The sequence below is a fragment of the Halichoerus grypus genome, chromosome 1 (assembly GCF_964656455.1).
Source record: "Halichoerus grypus chromosome 1, mHalGry1.hap1.1, whole genome shotgun sequence".
In the NCBI taxonomy this organism is placed as follows: Eukaryota; Metazoa; Chordata; class Mammalia; order Carnivora; family Phocidae; genus Halichoerus; species Halichoerus grypus.
This window is the reverse complement of record NC_135712.1, coordinates 213355287-213382883: the sequence shown is the minus strand read 5'-3', so window position 1 is coordinate 213382883 and position 27597 is coordinate 213355287. Positions and strand designations below refer to the sequence as shown.

The following is a 27597-nucleotide window of genomic DNA, read 5'->3' as shown; positions in this document are numbered from 1 at the left end:
GGGGCCTGGGGTGCAGGTGAGCTGTGAGGCCGCTGCAGTGGGGGGACAGGAAGGAGGCAGGGCTGGTGCAGGGCCTGCCTGGTGACTGTCTGCCACCTGCAGCGGCTCGGGCCCCGTGCCATCCTCTAGGGGACCCTGCAGGACGGGCAGGGGCTGCCCTCCTGCTGCTAGCCACTCTGTAAGGAAAGACCCTGGTTGCTCCCTAGGCATTTATGGGGCGTTCCACTTTATTTCATGGGACAGTTTCACTTCTTTTGATGATGGTAAAACAGGACGTTCTCAAATTCAGTGGTTGCCAGAGAGGGAAATGAGTTCACTGCCTGACGTGAGACAAGACTCTTCTGGTGAACTGGGAGGGAGATGAAGCGTAGGTGCTCAAAACCACACCTTCCGGGGCCCCAGGACCGATGGCCCGCTCAGTGCAGGAGGACATGGCGCAGGGCAGACAGGGACAGGTCTCCCAGGCAGAAACCACATCCTTTCCCTAACGGGAGGGGCACAAGCAGACCCTGCAGGCTGCTGGGGGCGGGTGGGGGGCATGAGTGGCGCCTCCCTGTCTCCCCAGAGCCCTCATCCTCAGGCACTACGTGTGGGGCTGGATTTACCAGGCTGTCCTTGCACCCGGGCACACAGGAAGCCATGCTGGGCCCCTACCAATCTCCCTTCCCCCCACCTGGGAGCTCTGGGCTCAGGTCCCTCAGGTAGCAGACGATCATTCCCCATGTCCTTTCTCTTCAAGGCTCACAGTCTTGGAACTGGCACAAATGGATAAAAAGATGGCAAAAGGCCAAAAGGGAAAAGGGAAAATCAAAGAAGTCCAAAGAAGAGCCGCGGCTCTGAGTGTGGGGCTCCCCAGGGTGCAGACCATGTCCGGCGGAGAGGGACCTGACTGGTCCATGGGAAGAACTGTAAGTGGTGTTGATAACAAGGACGAACCTTTGGGTATGAAGAGCAGGTGTTTCTAGGGACCAAGGCCTCCTGTCACTGAGCAGCCAGCCCTGGAGGCTCAGTGGTTGGGACGCTGCCTGGGTGGAGGGGGCAGGAGGGCCCCAAAGGGCCCTGCCCACGGGGAAGGCTACGACCCTGACATTTCAGTCCCGCGCAGGAAAAATGCACACACATTTTCAGATCCAACGAGAGCAGCAGGTACCACCACGGAAATGACACCTGTAAAACCCGCACCGCACAGAGAGCCCACCTCCCACCCCCCCTCAGTCGGAGCTCAGCACAAGCCGATCCTGCTCCCACGCGGGGCGGGAGCAAACAGCCGAGGTGCCTGGTGGGGCCCGCAGTGCCGAGGGCCTGTCCCCCACTGGCTGAGCCCTGCAGGGCCGTGACCCCGGCAGTGTGTGCAGACTGCAGCCTCCCGGGCCCCACCCAACTGCGTCAGAGCCTGAGTCACTAGCAGTGATCCCATCATGGCTGCCGTCGTGAAAGCCAGGCTGGCGCCTCCTTGGGGCCAACATGAAGCCCAGCCCGGGCCGGAACCTTCTCCAGAACCCTGCCCCGGTTCGGGAGCCAGTCTGCGCCCCAAGTGGCCCCCACCAGGTGAGACCCAGGGGCTGCGGAAGAGGCTACCACGCAGGGGGACCTGGCGGCGGCCTCCGGAGATGAGCTCCCCATTGCCCACCGGATGCTTCCCGGCTTTTTGTGAGACTGGCTCAGTGACTGTGTCCACGTAGGGCCTAGAGCAGGGTCTCTCCTGGGGGAGGCTGGGCACCCTGAGCAGCGAGGCCCCCGTGTCTGTCGTCAAGATCCTGCTGGCCTCCCCCACATCTACCGGTCATGAGTTCCCCTTGGATGAGTTTTAGTGCCAGCACTTCGATCCAGCTTCAGGACACCTCCAGCGGGCAGGAAGTTCCCTCTCTTCTCTCTGGTGGCACCTCTTCTGCAAATTGCACACACGGACTCACGCCGTATGTTTGGCCAGACTGATACTACCCCCGTACTACTTTTGACTTTTGGGAAAAGCATGCTCTGCCCCCAGCCCGGGTGGCAGGCGCTCCAGGATGGGACAGGGATCTGTGGCTCTGAGTGCCTTAAGTTCAGGCTGCAGAGGTGGGTGCTGCCAGGTAGGGAGCAAGAGGCCCTGCTCCCGTATGCCTCTCTGCATGCCCGACCCCCTCTTGCTTTCCGGCAACTCCCCGGGCCCGGATCCCACCTGGCCTTTGAATGATCACACTGGCAATGACGTGTCCGCATTGGGCAGACAGAGGCCTGTCACAGGCTCCTGCATTTATGAGCAGCGGGGCCACGTTGGCTGATGGTACCCCCTGCGAACTGGGCACCTGGGAGGTGAGCCAGCCTGGAACAGAGCTGGATCGTCACCCAGAGCACCCACGTGACTTCCATGCACAAGTGTTGGCCTGTGGGCATTAATAGTAAGACCAGTTAGGGGAGAGGCTGTTCTTTCAAAGACTGGTGTTATCACTCCAGATTTTGGCATCTTTGGGGAGAAGCAGGGAATCTGACATTCGGGAGAGAAAGAGCATATGAAGTGGAAAGATCCATGAAAGGAACTGGGGAGCTGCTGCGTGCCAGGAGCCAGCAGGGCGGCCCCTCCAGTAGCGAGCCGAACACGGAAAATCAGAGAAGCTGCTTTCACAGGGGGCGAGCGGATGACGGCCAACTGCACTGGCGGGCACGTCCGCCGTGGCCACTTGCTGGTAGCTGTGGAAGCAGTTCGAATCCTGTGGGGTGGGAGGAAGCCAACATCAGGCCTCCAACTGAATCATCTCCGCAGGGAAACCTGATCAACACACGCAACACGGAAAATGAAGGGGCCAATCTGCAGGCTCGGTGACCTGGGCAGATGGCCTGCTTTGATGACGTAAGGGTTTAAGAGAAAACAAGAGGAGGAAGAGGAGGAGGAGGAAGCTGGCACGGAGGTGCCGGGAGGAGGGGAGATGTGCAGGGTTGCTCAAGGCTGCACTGTCCCGGAGGGGCACCGTGTGTTCCTAACTCCAGTGTCCTGCACCTCGTCCAGCCACCTTGTGTTTGGGGGCCACCTGAGACGCTCCAGGACCACCTCCCAGGGTAACATTGGAGGTCACCTGAATTCTCCTGGCCCAGGCTTCCCCTCCTGCCTCTGCATAGCTAACTTCTCCCTGCCCATCTGTGGGTGCCAGGATGACCTTTCCCTCACCAGGCATAGAGGGGAGAAGCTGCTTGTCGGCACTGCTGGAGAGCCGGAGTGAACGGCACAGAACAGGTGACCGAGACCAGGGCCCTGGGGCAAAGGGGGCCTTGAGGGTCCAGGCCCAGCCACTCTGGCTATGGCCCTACACGAGCCATCCTGAGATCTGGGCCGGTGAACAGGCCTCCTGGCTCTCGGGTGTGAGCACGGCTGCCTCGTTAGCAATGGCTGTCAGAATGGGGCCGGCACCAGCTAATGACCACATTACGTGATGATCTGTGTCTAAAGCAGGAGGGGATACAGAAGGGGCAAGAGAGTCTGTCTCCTGGCCTTGGGGAGCAGCCCTCTGGCGGGGGAGATGAGAATGTCCAATATAACAGCAATTCAGAGAAGAACACGGTGAGAGTCACAAAGGAGATGTAAATATGCCCAAAGGGCAGCAGGATGTAGCTGCGAGCTGGATGAGCCACAGAGCCAGTGCTATCCGAGCTGGACCTGAAGGGCAGGGTCCCAACTGGCAGAGCCAGGCCAGGCGGGCAGAGAGAGCTCTGGGTTCCGGGTGAGATGCAGGTTTGGGGCACAAGGGTCACCATTCCTGGCCGACTATGTGCCAGACACTGTGTAGGAACATGCACTGTATCTACTTGAGGAGGGTGCAGGGACCAGCCAGCCCACTTCACGGATGAGGAAACCGAGGGGTGAGAGGCTGTGGAGCTGTAAGTGGAGGACATGGGTGCTGTGCCCAGACCTGTCAGACTTGCCAGTCCACCTGCATTGTGTCCTGTGCTGGAAGACTGGGCAGCAATAGGATGTGGGTGAAGCCTGGGGGCCGTGAGGGCCCCCGAGGGCTGTGGGGAGGTGTCAGAATGCCGTGTGCACAATGCCTGGACATGGGAGGCCCCAAGAGGCAGCAGTGATAATCCTGGGCTGAGCTGAGAAATTCCTGAGCCAGGGTGATGGCATAGGGAGGGGAGCCCCCCCCCGCCCCCGGAGGACACACACACTCCCTCCAGATCCCTTCCAACTCCACCCACCTTCCTGCCGCCTCCTAACATCTGGAAGGCTTGGAGCCAAACGCTGCAGAGCAAACCCCTCTAGTTTCCATCACGGTCTTCTGTCTCGTGACCCAGAGTCCATGGCATGGGCAGAGCCGAGGTTTGTCTGCTGCCCCTCCGAATACGAGGCTGCTGGCCTTCCGGTAGCTCTCCCTCCTCTTCCCGTGCTCCTGGGCCCCCACCTTAGGGGGTGCTAGCAGAGACACCACCTGGTGTACTCTTTGGCTAACGGGACTCTCTTTCTGGAAAGGCAAGGCGAGCTGAGCACACTTCCGGGGAGGTGATGTGTGTGGTGCACTGGCTGCCCCCAAACCCCCTTCTCTTGATGCGTCCGTCCCTACCCAGAAACCTTCAGGGGCCCCTGGCGTCACCAGGGTACTTGGGAAAATTCCCAAAGCCCGGGCCCTTGTGAGCTGCTCGAGGACGAGCTGCTTGCTGACTGGGGCGGAGCTCCCTTGTGGCTCTGAGAGCAAAGGCCATGAGACATGGGGCTGGGCCACAGCTTGGGGGGTGAGGAGGAGGTGCCAGGGAAGTAGAGCCTGTGGAAACATCATCTGCACCCTAACAGACCTTCATTCCCCTCCTGGGAGGAGCCGGAGGACATAAAGCAGACCTGTGAGCAGAAGACCGAAAGCTCTTGGCACTAAGCGAGACGCTTCATCCGTCACAGGTCCTCCATAAATATTTGTGAGGTGACTGGGAGAATAAGTCACCAGGCCCTTGGTTAAACCTCACAGAGGGCAGGCTTCGCACAAGTCAGAACTTCCGGAGACATACCGGGAATTCTGAAATTTCCCCGGATTTGCTGGTACCCTCATGCCTCAGGGCGCACGCTTCCTCTCCTAGCCATCCCAACTCAGTGATTTCTAAAAAGCAGCTCGGTGGAAGGGCGCAGTGGAAATGATCAAGCAGGAAAAGTCTTCCGAAGTTATGTGCCGCATGAAAACTCCCAATTGGGCGCTGCGACCGCCAGATCAGGCCCCGGCGGACAGACCCCCGCACGTGGTACTTCGTCGGGAACTGGTTCTGGGTGCCAAAGCACCGTGGCCTCTGAAGATCTCTCCGCAGGAGGGGCCGTGGTGGCTGCGATGCTGGCCCTGAAGCAGAAGCCGGAGGTCCCCTAGACTGCAGGGCCGCACCAGCTGCTGCTCTCCCAGCCAGAGTGGGGCTGGCTGTTGTCTGGGGAAGGAGCCAGGAAAGCTGTGGAGAGGAGCCGGGCAGCAGGGCCCTGGTCAGACCTGGCCTCTCGCCACCGAGACCCTCGTGGTCTTCTGCCACCCGCAGGGCCGGTCGTTGATGTCCCGTCTTGGGCTGGCCCGAGCCTCCCCCATCCCTGCACAGACGCAGCTCAGGACTGCTTGGCTCCTGGCTCCTCGAGATGAAGAATGGGACACTGGGCTGGCACGGGGAGATAAACACTGTGCTGTCTGGAAGGCAGCGAGCCGAATGCCACACGAAGTCCCAGCTGCTGCTGCCCTGCCTGGCACAGGCTGTCTGAATGCCGGGCGGGGGAGTCCCTCAAACAAGAAAATCCCTCCAAGTCACCTGTCTGGCTTCATCTGAAAGTCTGAGCTGGCCACGGCAAGGGCACTGGGAGCAAAGCAGGAACTGACCACTGTAAAGAAGTGACTTTAGAGGGAGGTGGCGAGGCAGACGGGGGACCTTCACCCAGTGACTGTCCGGGTGGAGTAAGGAGCCAGATAATGAAGCTCTGTGTGCTGCTGTCCCAGAGACAGAACAGGGATGCGGTGGAGGCCTGGTCTTGAGGCTCTGACCTCTGCTTTTGCAGTGCAAGTCTGAGTTCTGGCAGGAAGAGGCTCCCGCCAGGCAGACACCAAGACAGCTGCCCCTCCAGCTCCAGGCTAAGAACTTTTCTTCACTGACTCCGCTAGAGCCTGCTTCATCCACCCCTCCCTGCGACTGTCACACCGCTTGCCTGCCAGGCCCACAACACCCAGGAATCCGTCCGAGGGCCGCGTGTATCTCTGCAGCCCTCCACATGCCCGAACCAGGCCTGCCCCCCCCCGCCCCGGCTCGGACTCTCCTGGTTCCTCCCCAGGACCCCGGGTAGCCTCTGCCTGGGTCTCCCTCCCCAGGCCTTGCTCCTGCCTCCTGTCCAGAACCCTGCACGAGTCAAATCGGAGCCTGCCACCGTCTCCCCGCACCCGCCCTGTCTTTGCACTGCAGCCCCCAGGACTGCTCCCCTCCCCTCCCCGCCACTCCAGCCTAATCCCTGTGTGGAGTCAGAGGCCTCGGCTTCAGTGTAACTTCCTGTTAGAGTCCCCCATGCCTTTCAGAGCTCTTCCCGTTCTAACTCTGCATGCCACGCATGCCATGGATCCCACATTTGTCTCTGGCTGACGGCCAGCTCCCAGGGTGCGGGGACCCCGTGTGTCTTGCTTTCTGGCCCAACCCAGCACATTGCATGGGTTTGATGGACACCATCTGACTGGCTGGCCCAAGGCCCACTGCAGGGCAGACTCTTGCTGGCCCCTCTCCCCACCTGCAAAGGGCAGGCTTGAGATGAAGCCTCCCTCACTTCCCAGGCATGGCTAACGAGACAGAGGTGCAGCGGCACAGGAGGCCCCAAAGGCCGGGAGAGAGCTGTGCGCACGAGGCCGCGGAGGAACAGCGAGGGGCTGGGCAGACGCAGGCAGTTGCAAGGTGCCACTTCTTGTTGCTCGGGCCCAGTTCCCAGACCTTATGGAGCTGGCCTCAGCCCTCTCTGTTTGAGGGAAGTGCCTTGTTCCTCCCCGCAGGGTGACTCAGCAGTCCTAGGAGATGTGGTAACAAGGAACTCACCCTGCCTGGCCCCAGCTCCACGTGGCTGGTGCGGGGAGAGGGCAGACTGGCCAGCACTGGCCACAGGCAGGGATTTCCCCTCAGGGTCCGTCTGGCCAGGAGCCAGGGGCTGAGCACCCTCCCGACGCACTGTGCGGCAGTGGCCTAAGGTCCTAGGTGCGGCTCCTCTGGGGACCCTCCCAGTTTCCTTGTCAATGAAATGGAATGTTGGCCCAAGTTCAACTGTAAAGATTGGCAATCCTGGGATTTCTACGAAGATGCCAAGTTTCCCCAAAAGGAATCAGAAGCCACTTAACAGAACTGGTCCCCGCTTTCATCCATGGTTCTCCAGTTCCCTGGTTGATCTCATAGAAACTGGGGGAGGAAGTGGGCCCCGCTGGGTGCTGAGAAGAGCCAGCTTCTGGCTCTGAAGCACTTTCGGCTTGCAGAGGGGAGGCAGGACAGCAGGAGCTAAGAGGGGTCATGCAGCACAGATGATGTTCTGTGGTCTTGCTGCCTTGCTGGCCCTTCTGTCATCCCTGAGACCCCAAGAGGAAGGGACAGAGCCATCAGAGAGCTCCAGCAACCACCTGGCCTAGCTGCGGCCTCTGGGCAGGTATCTTTACCTTATAAATGGGATAACTAAGGCCCCAGGAGGCCCCAGGATGTGCCTTGCCCAGGGCCAGGCAGAGTAGTGCGTATGTGCAGGGGTGCCGGGGGCGCGGGGTGGTGGTGGTGTACGTGCATGTGTGTGTCCAAGCCAGGCAGGAGTCCCAAAATAGTTAAGTCCAACCCAACTCCAGAGGCTGTCCCTGGACTTCTCTGGCTTGTTTCCCCATTTTCAGAGGCTAGCTGGGTGTCAGGGTGCTGGGAGACAAGAGGCCGATTAATAACGCGCATGGGTCTGCTGGAGACTAAGGATGGCACTTGGGGTGGGCTGCAAACCCCAACCCTCCCACCAGCGGGTGTGGAGCCACATCTCAGGCCCTGTAAGCGGGTGGTCAGGAGGACCTTACCTACTCCTGGACGCCAGGCCAAGAACCCGAGTTTAAAGCAGGGCGGCCGTCCAGGACTACTCTGAGTTAACTATGCCGGCCCAGACGCCAGAGACCTGAAGTTGAGGGCCAGCTTTGCCCTGAGCCTTCTGGAACTCCACGATACCCACGGCTCAGGGCTGACAGGAGGCCAAAACTCCTGGAACACTACAGAGCCCTGTGCAAATCCCAAGGGCGCACCAGACTGGAGCTGTTCAGGGGGCTCACCAGTCTCCCTCATGCAGACCCCTGCCTATGGCATGGTGCTGCTAACCTGGAAAGAATAGGACAGGACTTCTCTCTCACCCTCCCGCTGACTGTGACTTGGCCCAGAACACACCCTGGGAAAGTGAGGAATCTGGGCAGCACCAGACCGGGCGGGGGGATGGGGGGGTGGGGAGGCTCAGGCTGTAAGCTCATTCTGCCTCCTCCTAGAACAGGTGGAAGGAATGAGGCCTGCTGACCAGGAGACTCTGAGCTGGGCCTGATCCCAGCTGGTGCCCCTCGCTATACAGAAGGTTTTTCCCAACGCCCGAGATGCCAGCAATTGCTTATGGAACAGATCACCCCTGGGACTCGTGGTCGGGCTAAAATGCCTGGGTATATATTGACCTCCTGTGTTCTGTCTTCTCATCACAGGGATGAGGCAGGAGGGCTGCAAGTCAGACAACTGGGAAAGTCAACTTCAGATGAAAACTTATAAAAAGAAACACCCAACCCACGAAGAAATGTAATAAATCCCCCCAGTCCTGCCTGGCTCCGCATCAGTGAGTGCGCGCTGCGTGCCAGCTGCCGGTCCACAGTCAGGCGGGCAGAGCAGGAGTGTGTCCCGCATATGCGCAGATACAATAAGGGTATTCTGCAAACTCATCTGGTATTGATGGCAGAGCGGACAGAAGAGTAGCCCTTCAGGAAGAGACCAGAGATGCAGCTTGGAAATCCTGCTTGGCCTCTGGAAGGCACCGATACAACATCCATATCAAACACCGTGAGCACAGCCTACCACACCAGAGGCTAGGCACCCAGGCACGAGTCTTGAGGAGGGGCCACGTGTACCCCAAACATGACAAGCTAAGGTGACCCCCTGATCAATCTAAAAGCCCAGAGCCCCTGCCTCCTGGAACACAGATGCCTTCTCTCCTGTCTCAAAGACCCCTTCCATTTTTAAAGGCCTAACTAATGAAAAGCCCCCTTCTGATTCTGATCAGGAAGCCCTCCTGATTCTCTATCACCTGTCTCCTTACCTAGACGGGAGTGACGTGGACACTGGCCATCTCTCCCATCACATTACTGGCACCTCCTCTCTCAAGTCCCTGCCCCCTTCAGACCTCACCTTGGACCAGCTCCCCCTGGGCTGTTTTCTGTTCTGTGAAGTCACCCGCCTCATTCCCACCTCTTTATGGTCCTCCACCCATTGGACTGTGAACTTGAAGGGGGCAACCCCATCACTGACAGAAGCACTTTGATATGACCTCATACACCACTCCACGGCGGCGAGGCTTTGAGAGCGCAGCAGACTCCTGGGGTTAGCTGGATGGCAGCATGCCTCCATATCCCCAACTTCCTTTTGTTGCCCACTTGTGGGAAATCCAGGTTAGGCTGGCACTGGCTAGAGGCTGCCAGTCCAATTCCCTGCTCTCCACCCAAGGTCTGCCCGTGGCTGGCTCCCTCACCAGAGAGCCAAGGGTCAAAAAAATTTGCAAAGAAAAAAAAAACCTGAGCTAGCCAGGCCCAGGCTGTTCGTATTCAGAGGATCCCCCTTCCCGGAGTGGCGTGATTTCTCATTGACAGGAACCCTTGTGAAAGCAACAAGTCTGTGGTTCGGGAGGCCAGGACACAGGAGAGGAAACAGCCTCTAAAGGCCAAACAGAAACACGGCAGACTGGAGCTGGGGAGCTTGGGGCAGCACACACGCAGGGCGCTGTGGATCCCCGGGCCGGCAGAGCTCCGACATGGAGCTCCTTGAGCCAGCTCAGGCAGCAGCTCTGGGTGGGTGCCGAGGAACGTACTGTCACCTGGCTCTATGGCTCACCTGTCCTATCAGGGCGGTGACAACAGGCTTGGTTGACAAGACCAGTTTCTTCAGGTGAGGCTACATAAGCTCCTAGGCAGGTGCTGACCCTAGGACAGCACATGGCAAGCAGGGAGAGGTGAAGCGGTCAGTAGCCCTCAGCACAGCTGACCTACCCCTGCTGCCGGTTAGTGACCGGCGCTGTAAGTGGGGCCACGTGCTAAATGCCGAAATTCGGTCACCCTGCCTGGCCACTTTTCCAACCACACCCCCCCCGCCCTACTGGTCCAGGGGCACCCGCCTGTCTCAACTGCAGAATCAGTCTTGGAAGGCCAGAGCTGGAAGGAGTCTAGCCTCAAAATCACTGTCCAGCCACCTCAGCACGGATGAGGACACCAACAGGGCTGAGGAGGAAGGAGCTGCTGGGTCAGGCAGGGAGTCCGTGGTGGTCACGGGGGCAAACTGCCCCTATCCCCCCAGCTGCCACCCACCCTTTAGTGACCAGGCCTGTTCTTCCTTGGGGCACACACACACACACACACACACACACTCTGCTGTCAGCACCCGAGTGACCAGGCCTGTTCTTCCTTGGGACGGATGGAGCTTTGCGCAGTGGCAGTATCGTAGCCAATGAGGTTTATCCGAGGCGCGATTATTGCTAATTGAAAACTTTTCCTTTGGGACGGACGGACGGACGGACACACACACACACACGCACACACACACACACACACACAGCTGTCAGCACCCGAGCCCCAGCACTTTGAGGTTCCTGGGGACCCTGCCGCAGGCCATCGATGCAGAAGTGCAGGTCTCAGGGGCCCTTTCTCCTCCCTCAGGGTTCATCTTCATTCCAGCAATGCCACTTGGGACAGCCTGGCTCCACCTCCTCACCCCACCTCCCCGCTCCAGGGCACCCCAGTCAGCAGTGCGGCTACTGTGAGGAGCTGGGAGGGCAGCACCGGCCTGGCTCCCAGTAGGTGCTTGGGCGACCAATATTCGTTGAGACAGTAAGTAGATACATGTTGGCATGCACACCCTGCCCTCCGGGAGCTACTGGGCATGGGCTCTCAGCAGAAACAAGCACCACCTCCGCCTACCAGGCCATGACTTTACACAAGCATGCAGACTCTGCTGAGCCTCAGTTTCCTCAACTGTAAGATGGGAGGTGGTGACGACGTGCTACGGGACTCAGGCATGAACGTGCTTTAAAACCCACAGAGTAGGGGCGCCTGGGTGGCTCAGACAGTTAAGCGGCTGCCTTTGGCTCAGGTCATGATCCCAGGGTCCAGGGATCGAGCCCTGCATCAGGCTCCCTGCTCAGTGGGGAGTCTGCTTCTCCCTCTCCTGCTGCCCCTCCTCCCTGCTCTGCGTGCAGACGCCCTCTATTTCTGATTTTATTTATTTGAGAGAGGAGGAGCAGGGGGAGGGGCAAAGGGAAAGGGAGAAGCAGTCTCCCCGCTGAGCAGGGAGCCAGATGCGGGACTCGATCTCAGGACTCCGGGATCATGACCTGAGCCAAAGGCAGACACTTAGCCAACTGAGCCACCCAGGCAACACCTCTCTCTCAAATAAATAAATAAAATCTTAAAAAAAAGGGGGGGAGGCACCTGGGTGGCTCAGTCGTTAAGCGTCTGCCTTCGGCTCAGGCCATGATCCCAGAGTCCTGGGATCGAGCCCCACATCGGGCTCCCTGCTCGGCAGGAAGCCTGCTTCTCCCTCTCCTGCTTGTGTTCCCTCTCTCGCTGTGTCTCTCTCTGTCAAATAAATAAATAAAATCTTTTTAAAAAAAACAGCCCACAGACTATAGGTACACGCCTGCTGCTCACCCCGGGGCAGGCCACCCGAGGAAAGGCGGCCAGAGGGCTGTGTGCAGGCAGCTGGGCAGCGTTCCACAACTCGGGCAAGGTCCAGAAGCAGGATCTGCCAGGTGGCCCACAGGACGGGGTGAAAGGCTTCCTGGGGAGTCCTCCTGAGGGATCCATGGTCCCACACACACATGACCACACAGAGCCAGGCAGGGATAAAAACTGCGTCCACAGCAGGCTGATCTACTAGCTCTTCTTTTGCAACAGAAACTCCAAGGGATCAGTAACGGGACCTTGACTCCAGAAAGCTCACAGCACCAAGACTATCTGTTGATGGGCAGCTGTGATACACAATTCTTTGAGAGTGAGAGAGAGCAAGAGACAGTGCAGGAACAGGGGCGTGGGACAGAGAGAGGGAGGAAGAAGCAGTCTCCCCGCTGAGCAGGGAGCCCAATATGGGGCTCAATCCCAGGACCCCAGGACCCTGACCCGAGCCGGAGGCAGACACTTAACCGACTGAGCCACCCAGAAGCCCCTGCGATATACGACTCTGAAGCTCTATTTGTGGGAAAGGGAGGGAACAGGGCACTGAGATGAAACGACTTGGTTTGCAGGAAGACGGCGGGTAGGAAACCCCCAGTGGAGGGCAGGCCCTGGCACATAACTACTACCATGTCACAACCTGGCTGCCCCCCCTCTGCAGGCCGCCCCTCCTCGTCCTGCATTCACCCAGCAACCAAGGTGGCCTGCTGGCCAACCCTGAACACCCCCGAGCAGAGGTCTACCCTCTATCCTGGCTAATGGGATTCCTGCCCCCAGCCCCCCCACCTGAGATGCTTGTTCTCCCCATCCTTCAGGTGGCACTGGTGTGTGCATACACTCCTGGATGAGGCGCTTACACTCTGTGAATGAGAGTTCACCCCCACAAGCTGGGGATGGGGGGTCTTGCTGCATTTGCCAAGATGGCTGTGCTATTCTGACTCACGGTACTCCTCAGCAATGCTTTTTTATGTTTTGCAGGAGAGAAGGAACCCTGCCTCCCAATCTGGTGGTCTTTCTCCCCAGGCCTTCCTGCTCTGTTGTCACCCCCATGATACATGTCTGGTGTTGCTGCTTCTGAAGCCAGAAGCCGTAAGAGCATTCAAATCCCTCTCCACCTCGTGATGCTGATCTAGCAGCCAGGACTGCCTCCACTTCCCGGGATGGACAGACCCCACCGATAGACGGTCTCTGGGCTCCTGGAATGGGGGGGGAGAGGGGGAGAATATAACAGGGCAAGCCAGCAGCCCTGAGGCTCCAGCTCTCGCTCTAGCTGCCTGTCTAGGAAGCCCTGTATGCTCTTTTGCTTTCTTCCTCCCACGTCCAAATGCAAAGCCAGCATCCAGGGTCATCACCTTGGGAATCATCCCTAGTTCCTTCCTGCAAGCCTGGTCATAGGATCCTGTGTTACTCTATCAGCCCTAATCCAATCACTTAGTCACCATGCATGTTTGGGACACTCTCCTGCCTGGAGCTGATCTGCTCTGTTGGGTGGGGATGAACATTTGGGGTCAAGGTCAGAAGGCCAGATTCCCCCCTTTTGAAAAGGCTGCCCTATTCATTCAACAATTCATTATAAATGCCAGGTATAGTAGAGGGAAAAAAGATTAATAAAACCACACACACACAAAAATAAAACCACACACAAAAAAAGATTACTAGAAGGGTCTATGCTAAGGGACCTATAGCGAGAAGCCACTTCCTCCTTGTGGGGAGAGAACCAGGGACTGTTCACAAAGGAGATGACCCTGAACTTGGCTTTGAAGGGTAAGTTGATGCACAAAGGAGAAAGGCACATGATGTGAAGAAAGGCAGAGACAAGAGGACACGGAATCTGAGCCCATGCAGAGGACAGAGGAGCTGAGGCCTGGCACGGACACAGGTGCCCGGGAGGGGTCCTGAAGGGTCCCTCTTAGAGATGAGAGGGTCGTTAAGCGAAGAGTATCTGGTGTGAAGCTCCAGGCTCCACAATGGGAAGAAAGGGGCCCTAGGACTTGAGACCCGCCGACCTCCTTCTACACAGTGAGCAGGAGCCAGCACGGGTCAGACTCTCCCAGTGTTGCTGCGAGGTGCCGCCCTGAGGGGCAGACGGGCAACGGGGTTTTTGGGCATAAAACCTGAACATGGGCCAGTTTTCAAATTCATGTTAAACAATGGTGATGGAGGACTTCCTATCAGTCCATCAGCTTTTAAGTCACCAACATGGGATCCAGGAACCAGGGAGTGACTTCTGCAGAGCTTCGGATTCCCTCCACAGAGCCCTTTACCTGAAGATGGCTGGGGGACCTGCTCTCAGCACGGTGACCCAGAAGTCGACTTGGCCAAGCGAACCGGTCCTATTTTCTGGCTGACTTCGGCCATCAAGTTGGAGGCGAGAGCTCACGGAGGATAAAACACACGAGCACATGTGCGCACACACCCACACCTTAAAGACAGAGCTGAAAACTTTTATCAGGGCAAGGCTTTAAGACCGTCCAGACCTACGGCTGCCATAACAAATTACTATAAACTGAGGGACAAACACCACAAAACGTTAAACAACCTGACACCATACAACATACAAAAATAAATCTTAAAGAGGTCAGAAGTCCGACATGGATCTCACTGGGCTAAGACCAAGATGTTGGCAGGGCCGCATTCCCGTCTAGGAGCGCTGGGGCTTTTGGTGCCTCTCCTGGCTTCTAGAGCGGCCCCCATTCCTTGGCTGTGGCCCGTCCTGTCCTCAAAGCCGGCGAAGCCGACCTGCCACGCTCCCTTCTCCTGGGCCCTCTGCTCTGCAGTCACACCTCCGTCTCACCACAGAGGGGACAGGAATATGCCTTTAAGTGCCCTGATCCCTAGAGCGGGGCCCACCAGGTTAATCCCAAGTGATCTCTGCATCTCCAAGTCCACACCCTGGCTCCCACTGACAAGGCCCCCACACCAAGGCAGCACACAGACAGGTTCTGTGGAGCAGGGCGAGTCACCCTGCCTGCCACAGGAACCGCAGGTGGGTCTCGCCACTCGTCCATAGTAGTTCTGTTCTAGAAAGTCGCAGCAAACACTGAGCTGTTGAATATGGAACCACTGCTCCTAGGGGAAACAACGGGGTTAGGCTCTCATAAGCCTCTGGCCACAGCCAATCAATACATAACCTTGTGTCACGTGCATTTCTGTTTAAAGACACCTTATTTAACACACGCTATTGACTCGTCTACACTGAACTCAGCCAGCAGTGCTGTAACCCCCTCCTGAACCAAGCTCATCTGACACATGGGTTTCCTCCATAAGGCACAACACAGCCTTCTTGCACTCAGGAACACGAGCCGGCCCTGTAGCTCTGTGCTTGGGGCCGTTCCAAACAGCGAAATCACCCACAAAAAGCACAAAATTGAAAAAAACTGTGGCACTTAAATATACTGCAAGGACACTGGTTAAGAATCTGAGCTGAAACACATCTCAGCAGGGAACAAGCACATCGGGAGACTCAAAATTGTTTGCCCCTCTGCACATGTTTGCAAATGACTGCAAAGTGCCCCAAGTACTGATTTGGGGGCTACAAATAAATACCAGCGAACAGGTGAAAGTGCACCTACAGAATCTCCAATCAGGGAGCTTCGATGGTATATACCAGCGCAAGTGGCCCTTGGCGACAAGGCTGGATGCCAGGTGCTTTCTGCAAACTCGGTCTCACTGTGGAGAACAGAACTGAAAACACAGCTATTGAGGAACTGACAGGCTGATGAACAAATGAATTCTGTGAGGAGGACATGGGGCAGACAGAGGATTCTGGGTGCCAGCTGCAGGTACAGGCCCCCCTGGATCAACCCCCGGCTAACCCCAGGCCTGGGGAGCCTCCGCCCCACCCACTCAGCATCCTGGCCAGGGCCCCTGGGCGGTACCGCAGAGCACACTTGAAATATCACCCTTATAGTGTTCAGACACATGACTCCCGCCAGCTTTGGGCCCAGGACTTTAGGTCATGCAAATTGAATACGATTTTTTTTTTCCATGCTGCTACCACGGAAAACCTATACAGTTACATTAAATGAGGTGTAAGTCTGGAAAACTTCTCAGACACGTGCCTGAGAGGACATCTGCAAGAGTGCTCACTGCCACACGGTTTGAAAGAGCAAGGACATGGAAACATCGTAAATGCCCACTGGCAGGGGATGGTACAGTCACGCCAGGGAAAGCTGTTCAGCTGAGCAATGACGCTAGAGCTACACATGTCCGTGTGGACGGGAAGCATGAAGGGTACCGAGCAAAAAGAGCAGCTTACACCAAATAACCATGCGACACTATTTGGAGGGGTAAACTTGCAAAACAACACTGTGCACCTTCTGGTGACAATTCACGGGCAGTAAAGGTGTAAATCAGGGAGGGGCTTTGCCTGTGACTGCAGTGCCCGTGTTTTAGTGAAACTCTTGTGGGCGCGTGGCTACTATGGTGGCCCTTCTTTATATCTTTTCCCGTGTCTGAACCACTTCATGATACAGCAACACAAGACGTGGATGATACACAACCTTACGTGGACACGTATAATTTAACATTAGCTAGATAATGGTTATGGACAACACATAATGTGTGTCACTCCACGTAGCAGATCAATGTACCCACGTTAATGGTTATGACGTAAGGATGTGACTAACAATAAGGAACGCTCGTAACAGCAGCAACAACCTTACCAAGGCGCCTGAGAGGTGACGTGCCCTCAACAGCACCCCAGGCAGCCCAGCACCGACTGGCTCGGGGCCTGGTGAGGGCACCGGGAACTACCCCGGTGACCTGTGCAAGAAGGTCAACCCTGCGGACTCCGCTGGAAAGCCGAGCGGACTCCTGGACTCCAGAAGCACAATGGAGGCAACCGGGCAAAAGGACTTTCTCCCCGCCCTCCTGAACCAGCGCACTTTCCTCCTGTCTCTGCAGCTTCCCACCTAAGACTCCCAAGCCTGCTTGTACTGAGGTGGTAGAGAGGCTCTACTCAACAAAAGGGGCCTGCTAGCACCTCCTGCCCACCCTGAGCTGAAGCTATGCTCTGGGGCAGGCAGGACGGGAGAGAACACTCAGGGCTCCCTGAGGCTGTGAGAGAGAAAGGAACCTCGCGGGGAGCCCGAGACAGACGGCTCAGACTCCGCTGTGAAGATGTCCCAGGCCGAAGCTGGGCGAGAAAGCCATCCGGACTGGGGCGTCCAGGACCTCCTCACAGCCCACCTCGGCGTGGGGCATCACTTGCACGCATTTCAGGGCCCTGACCCAGACACCCACTTGGTGGTCAGCGCGGAGCTGCAGCAGCTCCTACGTTTCACAAAGATGAGGGAAATGCTGCCTTGCGCAGGGCAGAAAGCAGCTAGAGACTAACCTGTAGCAACGGTTCTCAACTCTCAGGAGCTAAAGGTCAACCCTAGACCAGCCGGGTTTGATTCAGGGATGAAGAAATCCCATCCCCATTCCCTCAGCTGCCCTCTTGTGAACCACAAAGGCTGGCCTTGAAGGGCCAGTGCTGGGTGTCCACCTCCAGACAATCATGGCTCTGATGGGCCAAGGCCTTCGGGCTGACGGGTGCCTGCCCCTCTGCCCCCAGGCAGCCATGGGGCCTCGTCTGGGAAGGTGAGTGGCTGGGGCCAGGGGGAGCCTTGGGGGGCAAAAGGAGCAGGAAGTTCCCAGTTTCCTTCCCACGGTGCTTCCTAAGAATGTGGGTTGCTGCTCAATCCTGGGGCTGAGGCCCAAAATGACAGAAAGTTCATCATTCAACTGTTGCACTTTAGAAAAAGTAGGGCTGGGTGGAGGGGCACTGGTGAAAGAGATGTGACTTATGGGCCCAGGTGATGGTTGGGGACTCCCTGAGAGTATCGGCTAAACTGTGCACTTACTGTCATGCCAAGCCAAAGCCAGGGGAACAATCTCTGAGCTTTGACTTCTTATTTTTAAACCAGCTGGACCTGTTCCTGATGGAGGGCTGTTAGCCACTCTGCTTCCCTGGGGTTCTGCCTGGGCCTGAGCAGGAGCCACCCCCAGGGACATTGCAGGAGGCCACTGTCACTGTCACTGGACTGCCCCACTCCCACTCAGAAGGAGCCCACCATTTCTGACAACTTGGTCAGCAAGCCATGGCCCAGGGGGCCCTGGGCCTGTCACAAGCCACCAGGCAGCCCTGCTCCGTCAGGAGCTCAGGTCTGATGAGCAGAAAAGCACATTCTGGTGTGAGGATGTGTTTGGCATGTGGCACGTGGGCGCGAGAGCACTGGGTCAGATGCTCAGAGGATGGAGAAGTCTTTCCAGTGGGCGGCCGCAGGAGAGGGTAAGGATAAAGGGAGATACAAACAGGGCTTTACAGGGTAAACAGGAAGTGGACAGAGAAACCAGGTTGGGATGCGGAAGGTGAGGCATAAGGCAGTGTAAAGTAGCCCGGCCGGCAGGCAGACTGGTCAGACTGGACTGTGCCACCCATGAAGGGAAGAGGTGGGATTTAAAACTGGGACCAGGTGGGGCTCTAGGAGGTCCTGAATGCCAGGTCAGCTGGGGATGTTCACCTTTCTGCTCTGCTTCCTTTAGGCATGCTGACACTACAGCTCTGGCATCTGCACCCATAACCCATGATGCAACCATTTGCTCACTAGTGTGCAAACGTCCGTCTGTCCATCTATCCATCCAATTCTTCCTGAGTTCCCGGGACAGGCCAGGGACTGGGCTCAACTGGGCACACAGCAGTGGCAGAACCACATGGGCCCTGCCCGCAAAGACTTAGGATCCAGCGACAAAGACACCAATCTTAGTCCTCGACTGGGAAGGCAGCTACGCGGGAGTCGGAGAGACAGGAAAACTGGGGCTCTGAGTGCCCAGGGGCTGGGGAGACATCTTGCAGAGGCTGAAGGGACATGGAAGGTGAACTGAATGTTCATCTACCAAAGGCAGGTAGGGCTGCTGAGCCCGGGAGAAGAGCCCGTGTCCTCTCTGACACTCAGTGGATACCTCGCATGGTTGTGCTAGGATAGCACCCCTTACGACTGCCAGCCCTGCTGGGACAGTGGCCACTGGGCTAGTGGTCTCAGGCACCGGAAGTGACGCCACTGGAGGTGCCTGATTCCCAGGTGTGGAACTCTGAGCAGCTGGGCAGTGACCCAATGCTGAGTCAGGTCCTTCGGAGGAAATCACACTTCTATTTTCCTGCTGTGGTTGGGAGTCTCCGCGTGACCCCCCCCCCCTCTGGGCCTAGTCAGCAGGTTTTTTTCTAGGAGCTGAGCGGAAAAGGAAGATGGAGCTGTCCTTCTGGGATCCTGCGTTAGTGGAACCCTGGTTACTGCCTAACAGGAAATGAGCGGAAATGTACCCAAACTGCAGTGCTCAGTAGAAGCAGCTGCCAAATCCAGCCCTGTGAGCGGCTGGGGGGGGGCGAGGGGGCAGGGACAAGGCGAGGGAGGAAGGGGAGGAGGAAGGGGAGGAAGGGAGAGGAGAGAGCGGGGAGAGGAGAGAGCAAAGAGGAGAGAAGACAGAAACCAGCTGCTGCCAATCTGACACACTCCTCCATCCAGCTTGCCAGGGACAGCTTTGAAAAAGAACCAGAAAAAGCCACCCCTAACACTTCACCAGGCAGAAAAAGCCACTAGGGTTTGAGTACAAGGGTAAAGACGCCTCAATGGGCCTGCAGATCTCTAACCCCCTGGGGCTGAAAAGGTCTGTTGCTGGAAAGCTTCAGCATCAAACCATCCTACAGTTTACAAATCTCACCTCCTGCCTTGGAAATCAGGAACAGAAGACTACTTGATTTTCCTCTGGCCACCTCCCCCCCCCCCCAACTTGCCACAGTGCCAAAACGTGCAGCACACTTGCCTCTGAAATCCTATGGAGGAAGCTGGCCCAAATCAAAAACTAAGTTTCCCCAGATTGGATCAGTATCAAAATATTGGCAACAACGGAAGAGGAGGAGAAGGGCTGGAGACAGGCCAGAGCAGAACTGGCCTATGTCCTTGGGTCAAGGGCCATGGGATGGGCTCGCCAGAGGCAAAGGGCAGGCCTGAGTGGTCCTGGTCACAGAGCCAAGTGTTTCCTCTGAGGAAAAAAACGAGCAGATGCGCATATGGACATCTGAGGGGCCAACCGGTGAGCTCAGGCCTGCAAACCTAAGGTTCAGAGGGCTCCACAAAGGGAAGGCTGGGTGGATGGGTGCGGGGATAAACAGCACTGTATCCCCGGTTCACTCGCTAAGTTCTGGGGTCTCCGGAATGCGACAGCCCCCAATTTTTGAAACCGAACAGAGAGACACTATGAAATCCCTAACCTCACAGGCCATTATTCAGTGGCACGTGGACTATAATTAAGTATCCTATGGCTCTGCCTTCACACTGTGCCAGATAAGTAGGGAGAAGTGCACCCAGGCACGCTAACAGGTCTTTAATAAACACAGGGTTCTGAGTCAGAGGGGAACTTGCCACCTCATGTTTGGCAGGCACGGGTAGCAGAATCCGAGTATGATGCCCTCTTGGTCCTGGTTTGTTAACAACAAGAATATAGGATTCTGCTTGGTTACAGAGTGCCTCCATGACTGTGAACAGTGGGTCCTGTGAAGGTGGTCGGGCGAACCCAGTTTTACAGACAGGCCTGGGAAGTGGTGGGGTTCCAGGAGGTCCCAGGATCCTCTGGGGGAGAGCAGTCTCACACTTGTTGTGTAGCTCCACGGTCCAGCCTAAAACACCAGGCTGGTGACCCAAAGCCGAGCTGGGAAGAGCAGCCTGCCTGTCTACCGATGAAGCAGGATGGGAACATCTCTGTCCAGGGTCCCACAGGGACACTGCCAGTTCAAGGGTCTTCTTACAGAGGGAGTCAGCAGAGTTGCTTCCGGCAAAGTGGGACTTAATCCAGTTCCCATCACACATGGATATCGCCAACAGCCAAAGCCATTCCAACGTCTGCTGCCCCGAGGCAGAAGGTCCTCAGGAAGTTAGCCCGCAGCAGTTGAGCTCAAGGGCCTGGGGCAGGGACCCAATTCTGCCTGTCACCTGTTGTTCTCAGCACACAGGTTCCATGCTTTTATTCCACTCAGGTGAAGGAGCTACAAGTTCCAGACTCTTGTATCTAAGACTATTCCACATTTATTACTTAACAGGCCAAACCCTTTCCTGGGAAATCAAAAGCCCGATTCCACACAATAAGGTTTTAAAAATAGGTCAGAGCAGGTAGCACCTGCTGACATTCCAAATACCAGCCACGTCCCCCAGATATTACTTACTCTAACAGGTTGGGGTCCTGGGTGCCCCAGCCCACTCCCCACCCCATGCCTCTCAAAGGAAGTCTGATCTTTCCTCCTAGGCACAAACCCAGAGCCTAGCAAGCACCCAACGAACTTCAAAGCTATATGATATGGCAGTCATGAATTTTCCTCCTAGCTCTGACGGAACCAATCTTTCAGTTCAAACTCTCTCCCTCCTTTCAAGCCAAAAGAAAAAAAGAAAAAAGAAAAGAAAGAAAAAAAGTTAAGCCAGCATTCCAGGCAGCTGCCAGATCTATCCCTAGTTACATTCTCAAACCTGGCCTGGCCACAAGAATTATCAGAAACCAGTGAGCAGCTTAGGCCTGGAAATTAACATCGTACACAATGAGAAATGAACTTCTGAGTTTGGATCTCACTAGCGGGGTCCCCTGACCCTCCTTAGTCCTCCAGAAATACTCAGATTAAAGCATCTCCCCCAGTTCTAGATGCGCAGAAGTACCAGGTGGGCGGTAGGATTGAGGCCCCAGACAGACGTCTTTTCCTTCCAGTGCTTTCCTCTACAGATTCTTCAGCAGGCCTCAGCCCAGCAGGCCTCAGCCCAGCAGCAACCAGTTCTGAACAAGTAAAAGCTCACAAACTTCTCACGCAAGCCCAAACTGACCTTATACAAGACCTGAACGCTTGCACCAGAGATGAACTAGCATGGAATTTGCCAGGATGCTGCCAGATACTAATAACTGGTTTGTTACCAGTATCATCAGTGAGATCAGAAACTTTTAATTAATATCACAGCCTCAATTGCTAGAAATCAAGCCTCTCCATGCCCCACTCTCTCCCACATCCACCTGACTTCTTTTTCTCAATTTAGAAATAACACTGTTACAAGCCTCAACCTCGGTGCACTGACATGTGGGGTCGGATAATTCTTTGTTGTGGGGAAGGCTGTCCTGTGTATTATAGGATGTTTAGCAACCATCCCTAGCCTCTACCCACTCAATGCCAGTAGCCGTCCTCTCCCCAAGTGGTGACAACCAAAAGCCATCTCAGACATTGCCAAATGTTCCTGAAAGGGCGCATGGGGCGGGGGAGGGGCGGGGGGGGGGGAAGGAAGGGTTAGTTACCCCAGCTGAAAAGTACCGATGCAAGCTTATACCTTCTTAAAAATACCAGATGCCAAAAGATACCCTGGGGTTCTAACAACTTGGAATCTGGATGCTGAGTTTTATGTACATGTTTATCTATGTATATGTGGTTATCCATGTTTTGAAAACGAAAAAAAGCAGGCGGCTATCACAAGAATGGCCCAGGAGAGATTTTTTATTTTGTTTTTTGTTTTGGTATAATTATTCTCACTTCTCACAAATCTTAGGGCAGGTTTCTCAACCTCAGCACTACTGGCATCTGGGCCCAGATAATTCTTGGTTGTGGGGGCTGCCCGTGCATTACAGGGTGTTGAGTGGCATCCCTAGCCTCCACCCACTAGATACTAACAGGAACTCAGGTTGCGACAACCAAAAATATCTCCAGATATTGCCAATGTCTCCTAGAGAGTAGAACTGGCCCTGGTTTAGAACCACTGTCCTACAGGAAGATATAAATATCCCCACATCGCTTTGTGTAAAAAGGGGAGTGCATTTACCCTTGTGCCAGATAAATGAGACCAGTGGCTGAAAGCATACTGCCTGTTCATAGGGTGAGAATTCAAGAGACATTAATTACTGCCTCATACTCTCAACAGCCGACCCTACTCTGAGGACAAGAGGATGAAAAGAGGTGTACTGAGCACAAGAAAAGAAACACACAAGGAGATGGACACGTCTGGATAAACAGCAGAGATGCTGGGGGCCTGTGGAAACAATTGCAGAAGAGAATGGAGCACAGCCAGCATGATTCTTGAGAGCACAACTCAGCAGAGGATTGATCAGGAGGCCAAGACAGCCGCTCCCAAAGTAGGATGTGGCCATTGCAGCAGCTCTTTGGGGATGGGCCTCAGAATGGCGAGATCACAAATCGATCTGAACCAGCAGCTTACATTGCACGGTGCTTTCCAGGTTTCAATGTATTTCTCACAAATCTGAATGCAGGACACCCTGCTTCCCCCTGAGACCAAAAGCTCTGGTGGCCAGCCAGAACGGCCTAGCTAGTGCCTCTAGCAGAGTGTGTCTGCTTGGGACAGTATGGGGTATGGACCTCCAGCATGGGCCTTGAGAGCTGGGGGTTGGGAGGAGAGGGCTTCTCCTGCAGGAGGGACTACATCAAGGTCACCAAGGTCCAAGACAGTAAGCACCATCCCCAGCTGCTCTGGTCAAGGCCTGGGGATCTGGTGCCTGTCGGACAAGGTTTAACCCAGGGCCAGGTCCCTTTAATTCTATCCTGCTGGGGCAAAGGGCTGTACTCTCAGCAATAATCCTAGAACCCCTCTGGATTAAGTTTCTCTTCCACCAGGGGTTAGCCATCATCTGGGGTTTGCCCTAGATAAAACAGTAGGCTGGGGTCAGGACTTTTTCCATCAAGGGGCAAAAGGTACCAGCTGTGTTACTGTGGACTCATTTCTCTTCCCTCCCACTGAACTTCTCCAAATTGTGGGAAAAGCCCAGTTTGCCAGCAGGGACCACACCATCCCTAAGATGGTCGCTCATTCCTCCGAGGAGTCTATCCACACAGACTCCACACCTAAGGTTCTTAATCTGGGATGCAGGAACCAACAGGATTCAAGGAATCCGGGACTTCGTGGATCTGAAACTATAAACTGAATTCCCCCATTGCCCAGTTTTCTGGAGAGTGGATCCACAGCTTTCATCAGATTCACAAGCAATGGGGCCTGGACATTCCAAAAAAACCTATACTTATCCGTCACACATAAAACACTATACTCTTGGATTCAGCATCCCCCTTCTGGGAATTTAACATGTAAGTCCAACCCCACCTGTGAGCAAAGATATTCAATGGCTATTCACTACAGTATCGTTTGTAGCAGAAACCGACTGGAAACAATCTACACATCCGTCAATAGATGACTGGTTAAAATTTAACCAGTCCCCAGGAGATGACTGGAATACCACCAACCCATTACAAAGATCAAAGAAACTCTAGGGGTATGCTCCAGCGCAGTAGCTCTGGGGTAAGGGGAGAAGGGGAGCTCCCCCAGGGATATTTGGTAGTACAGGGAGATATCTGTGGTGTCGGGATGGGGGGGGGTGCTCCTGGGATCGAGCGGGTGGGGCCAGGGATGCCGCTCACCACCCCACAGTGCCCAGGACGTCCCTCCACAACAGAAAGCGACCTGAGGTGAATTCCAGCTCTAGCGTTATCTCCAAAACCATTTAACGAAAAACCCGAAGCACAAAGGGCTATGTGGACTATGTACCACCGCGTGGGTGTGTGTTTTTAAAAAGAAAGGTGTAACATATCTTTGGAAAGGGATGTGAATCGTGGGTGACAGTCCTTGCCGCTGGGGAGAGGGGCTGGATGCCTGAGGGGCCGGACGCGGAAACGGACTTTTCACGCTACCCTTTCCCAACTTTGTACCGGGTCCATCAAAAGGGGTTTTCGTTTGTTTGTTTTAAAGAACTACTCCAGACGCCAAGTTTCCCTCCCCTGGGCTCTCTGGCAAGAGTCCCGTGTCGACAGCCTCAGGAGTGTTTCTTCCCCTGCTCCTTCCCCACTCCCTGCCCTTTTACAGGGAAGGGAGGGGAGGGGCCCATGTCCCGGGTCAACCTCCGGGTGCATCTGCCCACCCTTCTCGGGGACACCGGAGCCCACATGGCGGGGAGGGCCTGGGCCACTTCGTGGGCAGCCCCCGGCCCTCCTGGGCTCTCCCCACCCAGCGGGGAACGCGCGCCAACGCCGCCCCCTCGGTGCCCGCAGCCCCCTCCCGAGCCAGGGTCGGGCCTGGCCGGGTCCCCGACTCCGGGCAGCCTGGGTCCCGGGGCTCGCTCCCCCCGCCTCGGCCTCCGCTCACCTGGCTCGCCTTGTAGAACTGCTTCTTCAGCCCCGCCACCGACATACTGCCTGCCGCCGTGGGGGCTCCCGCCCGGACCCAGCGAACCGGAGGGACCGCGCAAGCGACAGGCTCCCGGGCGCCGCCGATACCCCGCGCGCCTCAGCGGGCCCCGTCGGCGCCGCCTCCACAGCCCTCTCGCCAGCTCCGCGCCCGCGCCGGCGCCGCCTCAGCCCCTCGCGCGCCCGCGCGGCCAGGATATTACATGGCAACCGCACACTTCCGGTGCCGGCCTGCGCGCGCCCCCGGCCCCGACTGCGCACGCGCGCCCCCTGCCGGCCAGAGAGCGCACGCGCATGTCGTCTGCCTTGCTGAAGCTGCCTCCGCCAGCGAGCCGGCAGGAGCGAGCCTAGAGAGACCATGGGGGCTACAGCGTCCCCTGGAGGCCCCGGAGGTAGTCCTAAAGTTTTAGAAAAGGCGCTTAAATCCTGGAGAAGTTGGGAGGCTGGGTTTACAAGTCTCCAGATACCTGTTCGTTAATCTCAGCTAACCCAATTCTCTGTGCGTTTAGTCCCTCCCCCACACACCTCCTTGACCCTGCCACGTGCTCATCCAGTCAGTTGCCCAAGTCAGACATCAGGGTGTCACTTCTAGTTCCTTTCTTTCTATCCCCTTGTCCTCCCTGCCCTGACTAGACCATCCCACCAGCCTCCTCTCTGGTATGCCCACCTGCAGGTTCCCCCTACAATTTCCTCTAAAAAATAGTCAGAAAGATACTCTATAACACAATTCATATCACATTAGTCTACTGTCCTCAGAATACACTCACAACTTCCTAGCATGGCCTGCCTACAAAGCTTGCACATTTTGGTTCCATCAACCCTTCTGACTTCAGCTCTCTTCCTCTTCTATAATCCATGATCCCTGTTTCCTATGGGTCTTTGCTAATGTTGTTCCATTCTCCCCCAATCTTCCCTCCATCCTTTGTGCATAAAAGAGAAATCTGTTTGGAATGTCATCTCCTTCAGGAAGTCCTTCCAGGTTGATACATGTTAACTGATTTCGTTTTTTAAATCAATTGTTATTGAATTGAATTAATCGGAAGTTAATAATGATTTGAAATGGATAAATTAATCCAAAAAGAGGAACAAGAAAGTGGCTAGAGCTAACGTGTTTGCAACTTCAATGTTGAAATCTCTGACAGATCTGGGTGATTTTCTGAAGCAGAAGATTGCTAGAAGTTTCCAAATGCCTCAACAGAAGGTACTGGACTAGATGGAGGATTGTTTCAGAATATATAGGCCACAAACCTCCTTCCCAAAGATCCTGATGGGGCTGTTATGAATAGTTTTTTTAAAATTCCCCATGTGATTCTGTAAGGCACTCTCAACGGTGACCCACTGGTTTAAATCATTGCAAAATGCCAGAATGTCATGATTCATATGGGGAAACTCAGGCCTTGAGTAAAACATGACCTGCTCAAAGTGATATACCTAACAATTCAGCTTTTTTTTTAAAATTATGTTATGTTAGTCACCATACAGTACCTCATTAATTTTTGATGTAGTGTTCCATGATTGTTTGTGAAAATTCAGCTTTAATTATCCAATCTATAGAATCAATAGAATTACGAACTTGGGCTAAATTTCAGTCTTCGTTCCTCACTTCTCCTCTTGAGAGATTAAATTGGTGCTAAAGAAAACCGACTCTAAGGCTCACAGGTTGACACTGAAGGTCTCTGTTCTTTGTGAGGTTTTTAATCTACATGATCACACAGTCCAATCAAATGAAGTTTATGCATTCACTCAACTATTTATTGAGCCCTTGCTAATTTATCAGTCACTGAGAGGTACTGGGGATACAATGTTAAATTATTCCTGCCCTCATGGAGCTAGTGACAAATACAAATACTAAATCAAATAACACGTTAATAAAAAAATAATAAGCTATAATTGCTTCAAGAAAAAGAACTGCGAAGAAAAAAGGGCGGGGGAGGAGGAAATAAAGAAAAAAAGGGGAAAAGAACTGAGTTGTAGGAATTTCACCCTGTTGGGGATAGGGAAGGAAAGGCGCCTCTGAGGTGCAGATCTAAGATCTGAAAGTTAGAAACTAGCCAGGAAGAAAGCTGCGGAGAGTTTTCTGGGTGAGGAAACAGCGTGTGCAAAAATCCTGAGGATTAAACCAGAAAGATCCATTTCATTCATTCCCTCTGAATATATTTAGTGCATATTAAATGCTTCTAAAGCGCTGCACAGAATTTATTTAACTTATTTTCTCCTTGTTGTTCACATAAAAAGACATTTATAATTTTTTTTTTTTTTTTTTATTTGAGAGAGAGAATGAGATACAGAGAGCATGAGAGGGGGGAGGGTCAGAGGGAGAAGCAGACTCCCCGCTGAGCAGGGAGCCCGATGTGGGACTCCATCCCGGGACTCCAGGATCATGACCTGAGCCGAAGGCAGTCGCTTAACCAACTGAGCCACCCAGGCGCCCCAAAAAGACATTTATAATTTTAATACTTATAATATTCAGCCGATGCCCAATTAGCATAAACTAAAAACTTTGTTCTTGCTCTAAACCGCAGTTTCAGGTTGTCACCCGTCACC

The 27597-nt window shown here is 55.2% G+C and overlaps 1 protein-coding gene and 1 pseudogene across 1 annotated transcript in view; one reads left to right on the top strand and one right to left on the bottom strand.

The window, feature by feature from the left end:
- The window catches only part of SH3GL1 (SH3 domain containing GRB2 like 1, endophilin A2), a 31693-nt gene extending 6443 nt beyond the window's left edge, over positions 1-25250 (bottom strand). Inside the window, exon 1 of the mRNA XM_036116024.2 lies at positions 25013-25250. Coding sequence (XP_035971917.1) covers positions 25013-25057 — 45 coding nt within the window. The 5' untranslated portion in view covers positions 25058-25250. The remainder of the gene's footprint in view (positions 1-25012) is intronic.
- On the top strand, positions 10619-10696 carry LOC118550795 (U4 spliceosomal RNA; annotated as a pseudogene).
- Positions 25251-27597: the final 2347 nt, after the last annotated feature.